Raw genomic sequence first — 7,236 nt, 5'->3', positions numbered from 1 at the left:
CGCTGCAAGCGGAGAGTTTGTTCTAAGACACGCTAACGCCACCGCAACCCGGCCGCCGGCACCGGCCGGAGGCTTCCGATGGGCACCGGCGGCAAGGAAGACAAGGCGGCCCCTCGGCCGCGCGGCCGGGGCGGCGGCAGCCGCGGGTGGGCACGGCCGGCCGGCGGGGCGGGGCGGCGGCGGCACCGCCCCCGGCCCTCCCCCGGGCCGGCCCCGCACCGCCGCTCCGCCGCAGCTCCGTGGGGCCGCACTGGCGGAGCAGCCCCGAAGTTTGCGGGGCGGCCGGCGCGGGGCCATGTGGCTGCTGTGGCTGCTGCTGGGCTCGGCGGGTGAGTGCGGGCGGGGGCGGCGCCCCGCAGCGCCGCCCGGGAGCGAGGGGGCGGCTCCGCTCGGCGGGGGAGGGCGCCGGGGCCTCCTCGCCGCCCCCGCCTCCCCGGGCGGCTCGCGGCGGGCCGGGGGCGCCGCCGGCCGCCCCTCCCCGGGCCGCTCTGGCCGCTCGGCCGCCCCTCCCCGCCGGGCCGGGCCGGGATGCCCGCGGCGGGTGCGTTTCGGCCCCTCCGCCCCTCGGGGCGTGCTCGGCGTGGTCCCGGCCCCGGCGGGGCTGAGCGGGGCTGGCGTGGGGCGAGGAGCGTGGAAGGGCAGCGGGGCCGGGCTGCCTCTGGGGTCAGGCGCCCTTGGGCCGAACCGGGCGTCGAAGTCGCCGCCGGGCCGAAGCGGCCGCGGCTCCGCTGCTGCGGGCCCCTTCTCCTCTGCGGGGCCGTGGCGGGTGTGGGCGACCCTGCGCCGGTGGGCCCGCGGCGGGATGCGGCCAAGCGAAGCGCTCGGGTCCTGCCCGGCTTCACTTGGCGTGCGAAAGCGCATTTCTTACTTCTTGTTCATATTCGTCTATACTCTTTCTCCCCGTCACGGTCGGCATATGCCTGTCAGAATTGGCGAGTTGATGATGTTTTGTGCAGCTTTGCTGCAGGTGTGAATTATTTCTGCAACATGATCTTAGCGGGCTCTTTTCCAGACAGTGTAAGTAGCCTGGCTGCATGCTGCTGGGTCTGTTTCCGAATCACGCCTTGGCGATAAAGTGATGACACACAGTGTGTAAAACTCAGATTATCAAGCTCAAATTATTTTCTTTTCTTGTCATTTTAGAGTATTTGTTGTCATGAAGAGCTTTTAAGTTTCACGACTTCTATGGTAAGAGTTCGAGTCTGTTGTAGATGGGTAGGAAGGAGGTGAAGAGCTACAGGACTTGCACCCTTTTGGAATTAGACAGCTACAAACTTTGTGACATTCGTAAGTCTTTGGAGGTTTAGGTGTCTTTGCAAAACTATTTCCGCTGTTCCATTTTTGGGAGGCTTCAGACAAAGCTCAGGTTTGTTTACCTGGATTGTGTTGCCTTCTTCCTTATTAATTTCCATTCTACTGCTGCCAGAATTTCATCTAATTATTAACAGCAAGTTCTGTGCTTCCATATGTTGAATGTATTTGCTTGTAATACCAATCTTAGATTAACACGGAGGGTTCCCATCGACAAGATACTGATCTTTACATATGAAGGTTTCCCAGCCACCCACACCCCATGTTCCTGCTCCACCTTGGCTTGGGGGCAGTGACAAAGACCTGTTTCTTGTGTGGAAGTTGGTACTTCAGCTTTTTGACTGCTGGCTGCCGTTCTTGCACAACATTCTTGCAGTTACTTAACCAGATACTCTGGTTTACTTTGGGGCAGATTCAAAGAAATTTCTAAAACTTCTTTTTTCATGTGTTCTGTTTTTCTTTTGCAAAATAAAGTAGGGGGTCTTCAGGGATTTGTTTTTTAGGTGTTGCTTCCTCTGTATATTTTGGCACCCCTGCAAGCTTCCCACAGGGAGCATAAGTTTGTCTCTGCCTGGCCTTCACTCTGTTTTGAATTTTACTTCTGGTAACTCCTGATATAAAATATAAATACTTCTTTTCCTATTGAATCTTTTTTGGGTACAGATGGGAAACCTTGAAACCCCAGGGATGAATTTCAGTTAACAGAAGATAAACAGTGTAAGTGTCCTGTCTAAACAGTTGTTCTGCTAGCGTGCAGAGGTAACTGTTGACTTGCATTAGCAGTGAATATTTGCAAGGCAAAGTTGATCTTTTATTTTTGTCTTGATTCATAATATTGTAGTTGTATTGAATAGTGCTTTTCATCCTGAAAGAGCCTATCTGCATGGGAAAGGTTTTATTTTGTTATGATACTCGAGTTTGCACTTACGCCAGGCTTGTTAATTTCAGTTGGTAACTTAATGGTAATCGATCAGAAAGAGACTATGGATCTCAAGTTTCAGCCTCTGTTCCCTGAGCTTCTTGGTTACCTTCCTTTCCTCTTCTAGTCCCCATCTCATTTCAAGTCTCATCAAGCTCTTGGGCAGCATGCACCCAGTTTCTTTCATCTCTCGTGCTCTTGCCAGAGTAAGCAGGTCAGGCTCGGCTCCGATCCCCTCCTGCTGCCCTGTACATGTCATGGTGTGACCCAGTTTCCAGCACTTTACTTTGGCTCAGTGTCAGCCCAGGAGTTCCTGGATGTAGGTTATGTCCTGCAAGGATTCCTATTTCCAGCTCAGACTGTAACAACATTATCGGGTTAAGTTAATATAGAAGAATGTCTGTTAGTTAGAAAACAGACATCTATGTGTATCTTCTTGTATGAAGTAATGCAAGCTGATCTACACTCAGTTGCAGTGAGTTTTGGAAATAATTGTTTCAGAGAATTGCAAGTACACTACAGCTGAAAAACTAATAAAATGTAAACAATCCCTAACAGAAAAATGAGTTCAGTAATCCTGACTGCCACTGTACTGTGTGTTCAAGACAATTTTTTTTTAATTTAAAGAAACCTAAATCTATGGAACGTGTTTTGAACATAGATTTATGTATTTTTTTTCTTCAATCTGTATATCATCCATTAAGAAGAGAAATGATAGCAGGAATCACAAACATTCAGGTAAGTTAACTGCTTTTAGAAGTATGATTACAAAGTGAGCAAAAAAGGGACACTTTTTTCCTGACAATTACAGACCTTCCTGTTTCAACTGAAGAAGGTTTTAAAATGTTTAAAATGACTGGGGGATCAAAATGCAATGCACAGCTGGGATTTCCAAGTATCATCCCCAGATGTCACAGTTCAATATAAGGGCCTTTCTGATACCTTAGTCAAATACGTAAGGTAGATATTATGCCTTTTAAAATATGCTCAGCTTGCTCTGTACTAAGGGGAGGCGTTTTGTCTTAATCCCTCTAGTCTTTTGGTCTAAGATTGTTACAGTCAGGACCCATCCCACAGACAGCATAAACATGAAGGGCCACACATGTGCTTTCATTGCATTTTGCAACTGTACCTCAAAATCTTGCAAAAAACCAGACCATCCCTAAAATCAAGCAGAGGTAGGACTATTTGAAGAGTCACGTTACCACATTAGTCTGCATTGTGTAATATCTGGTAACTTAAAACTTCCACATGGTGTTAGGTAAATAATCATTATTTCCTTACATGGGTCTTCATTTGTACTGACATTCAGAGGTATTGCTAATAGCAGAATTTCTTTGTTGAAAACCTTATGTACTGCATGGCAGTAGTAATCAGCACTGCTGACTAGCAGTCTCCACTGTTAGATAAGCAGAGAGAAAAAAATGCTACACTCTACTTGAAGACTCATGTCTGTATTGTGTATTCAGGAGGTCTGTTCTGTGTTTTTGAAGCAGTCTTCTTACAAACTCAGTTTAAGAGTCTAGTGCTTCATAACCAGTGTTTGTCTTTCCTGGTACATAAGCCAGCTGTGAGTATGGGGAGCACATCAGTGTGGGAGAGAGATGGAGAAAGATTCCTATAGTTGGTAAGTCAAGAAACTTCCAGCTTGGGACAGTAATAACAAGCACTGGATATATGCTGAGGATGTGAGTCTGCCACTGGTTGTAATGAGAGCAGCCAGGAGTACCCACTCCAATGCAAAGCTCCACAGCCATGCTGAGGAGAATCTGGGATTTCTCACAGGAGCCTGTGCCCACTCACAAGTTGTCTTGAATCAGTTTCTGGTTATTCAACATTTGATGTTTGAGGCTGTTGTCAGACTTTACTCTTGCAAGTACATTTTTTGTGCAGGGACTGAAATAAGCAGAGGATGATTTGGGGGAGGTGTGTCCTTGGCTAGATTTAAACAGATTTCTCTTACTCACTGAATATGGGGAGTTGCAGAGCCCAGGAACTTCCAACCATGCCATCAGATGATTGCTGCAGAGTCTGCAGTTGCCAGGCTGAGAGGGTGGAAGCATGACTGCAATGTTGCAGTCACATGTTGTGATAGGAAGTGAAGATTGTTAGAAAGAAAATAGGTAGTAAAAATGCATCTTTTGTACAAATGTAAAATAAATTGTTACAAGCAGGCAGTCTGTAGTGCCTGATACACTGAGACCAGCAAGCTCCATACCTCTTTAAAGAAAAAAATTTCCTGGTGGTACTGTAATACTTTTATTGTGACAATAGAAACCTGCATCCTGCTTTCATTTTTATGCCATTTATCTACTGGGTAAGGAATAAAATGGCTCCCTTTGCTGTAAATCCTCTAGACTGTTACAGGGTTGTGTTGATTTGTTAGGTAGCAGTGATGAATTGAGCTGAGATTCAAGTATCTCTGTGTTTCAGGGCAATGTGGGAAGGCCTAATTAAAAATTAATTTATCACCTGAAGAATTTGCTTTGGTTTTTGTTTGTGTTTTTTAAAATTTAATTTATTTTTCCAAACTGGTACATTTTACCAGAGTAGTCTGTCATATATCCTGTTCTGTGATTACTCTCTCTGTCCATGTGAGCAGAAATGCAATAATGGAGTAGGCTTGAAAAATCTGTAGCTGTGATGGTAGCAGTGCTCTCCATTTCAATGTCTTGTCTGTTGTAGAAGCTGATGAGTTTTATGAATTGCTAGAAAGCCTGGTAGGCTGTTCAGTTGTCCTGCCTGCTGCAGACTGGAGCTGAGGATATTCTTCTACCTTTGGTACAAGGCACTCTGTGATAACTGTTTCAACTGGCATTTTCAGGGTCTGAATTTGAAAACAGCTGCATTATCAGCTGGCAGGTTTCAAAGATGAGGAAGGAAAAACATCCTGGGTCTCAATAGTAGGGTTTTGGCATTTTTGCCTTTTCAAGTATTAAAACATAACTCTTCTACTCTAGCAGGACCTCATAATGGGCTATATCTAAAATGCGAAATGGAATATTTCAAGTGAAAACAGTTTTAAGTGTGTATTTTAAGGTAGCTCTCATGTGAAACATAGAATGACAGATTGTCCTTTGCTTGAAATGTAAATAGATAAGGGCTGGAGGTAATTGTATAGTCAACCATTAGGATAATTAGTTTATCATACATTTACTGGCTGCTATAGAATTTTTGAGGAGGAGCTCATATTAAGAAACAAAAAAAAAAAAAAACAACAACAAAGATTGAAAATTAAACAAATAGCTTAAGAAAAACAAGCAAACAAAACACCATGCAGAAAGCATTTATCTAAATTAGTTACCTCTGATAGTGAAACTTGTGATTTATATGATCAATGAGGTTTTGCGTTTGCAAGGACCCTATCTGTATCCAGATTATTTGACATGTAGAATCTTGTAAACTGCAGTAACCTGACCAGATGTTTCGTTTCTTTCTTGCAATCTTGTGCTAGTGAAACTGGCAAACTAAAAGGCATTTTGGGCCAACCTCACCTTGCATGCAGTGTTGTCTATCAGGACAGAAAAATCCTTTTAGGGGAGAAGATGGTGTAATAGTAGCTGGCTTGGTGTGTGGGTGTGTTTTAATTTGCACATGGGAAATGCTGAGGCAGAGAGATTCCTAAATGGAGCCATTGGTCTCTCCTTGTTCTTGTTCTCAGCTGCTTATGCAGATCCCCACTTACCCACTTCTTGGTTGCAAAGGAATTTGTGGAATCACATACGTATTTTAGTTGCAGCTTATAGAAATGTGTACTCTTTGGAAGCTGGAGAGAAATAATAGGTAGCTCCTGTTAGTGTGAGAAATGTGCTGAAGGATTGGGGAATCATATGGGTGGATAATCAAAAGGCCCCAGATGAACAAAATGAAAATGGAAGCAATTTAGGGGGGTGGGGTGGCTGCTGATGCCTTTTTCCTGCGTGTTTCTTAAGCCTTCTTCCAGCCGTGGACTGGACAGCTGTGAACTTGTCACAATTAAAACATATCAAGCAAAGCTGCTCTTTGTCAATGTGTAAATGGTTGAGTAAGTTGCTGTGTCACATGTCAGAGTGAACAGGGAGCTGAGGTAATGAATGGAAGGTGATGTGGGTGTGAAACTCTGCTAAAATCTGGGATCATTTAGGATTGGGAGCTAATGAATTCCAAGGTCCTGATACTATGTCTTCTTAGCCAAAAGATTTAATTTTAAAATGGTTTTGGTGTCTCTCAAGGAGCCTGTGAGACTTAATTTATTAAAAATTAGGAAGTGTATACGTTTAATATGGTTGAAATATGCTGTTGTGTTATGAAATAGCTTGTTTCAATAGGGGCAAAAAATACAATTTTTCAGGTTTTAGTGCTATTTTTGTTCTTTAAGTATGAATTCTGATTAGTTTTTTCCTTGTAGATTAAAGGAGAAATCTCTAAGTGCCACACCTTGATATGGATTTCTGGTGTTGTGTTGTTATCTTTCATCTGCTTAGACAGATTCCAGATGGCTCCTAGGGAATGTGATGGGGGAAATTTCTCCTTCAGTGTTCTCTTATTGAAAATTTTAGATGGAAGCCATTTACATCACATGAGATGGCCTATGTTGGTCTGTTTTGAAACTGTTCAGTTTGTTGGATGAAAAGTTTGATTTTTAGATAACATTTCCATGTGAGAATTTATCTGTTTTGATAAAATGTAATCATGTTACTGCAGCAAGTAGGTTGTGGTTCTATTAAAAATTTAGATGTGAATTCTGACTACTCAGTATCACTTTATGCTCATATTCTGTCCTTCCTTGGAGTGATTTCTCTTGCTTTATGTATTTTGAATGAATTTATCACTTCAATTGTTAATGAGTCAGTTATGCTTATAGCTCCAGACAGAACACCATTGCCAACCACACGTATCTGCATCAACTGAAGACTTGTGTCCTTCTGGGCAAAGCTGTTCATGGTCTTAGTGCTGCAGGATCTACTCCAGGTTGTGTTACTGATCAGCAGTATGACTTTGGGCAAGATATAATTATTTTCTCACTG

The 7,236-nt window shown here is 44.2% G+C and overlaps 1 protein-coding gene across 1 annotated transcript in view; it reads left to right on the top strand.

The window, feature by feature from the left end:
• Positions 1–242: 242 nt before the first annotated feature.
• Positions 243–7,236, top strand: part of LDLRAD3 (low density lipoprotein receptor class A domain containing 3) — a 105,046-nt gene continuing 98,052 nt past the window's right edge. Inside the window, exon 1 of the mRNA XM_031505051.2 lies at positions 243–329. Within this exon, the coding sequence (XP_031360911.1) occupies positions 296–329 (34 nt within the window). The 5' untranslated portion in view covers positions 243–295. The remainder of the gene's footprint in view (positions 330–7,236) is intronic.

The sequence above is a fragment of the Lonchura striata genome, chromosome 6, assembly GCF_046129695.1.
Source record: "Lonchura striata isolate bLonStr1 chromosome 6, bLonStr1.mat, whole genome shotgun sequence".
Classification (NCBI taxonomy): domain Eukaryota; kingdom Metazoa; phylum Chordata; class Aves; order Passeriformes; family Estrildidae; genus Lonchura; species Lonchura striata.
The sequence above is the reverse complement of the archived record's forward strand: the minus strand, read 5'-3'. Positions and strand labels throughout refer to the sequence as shown.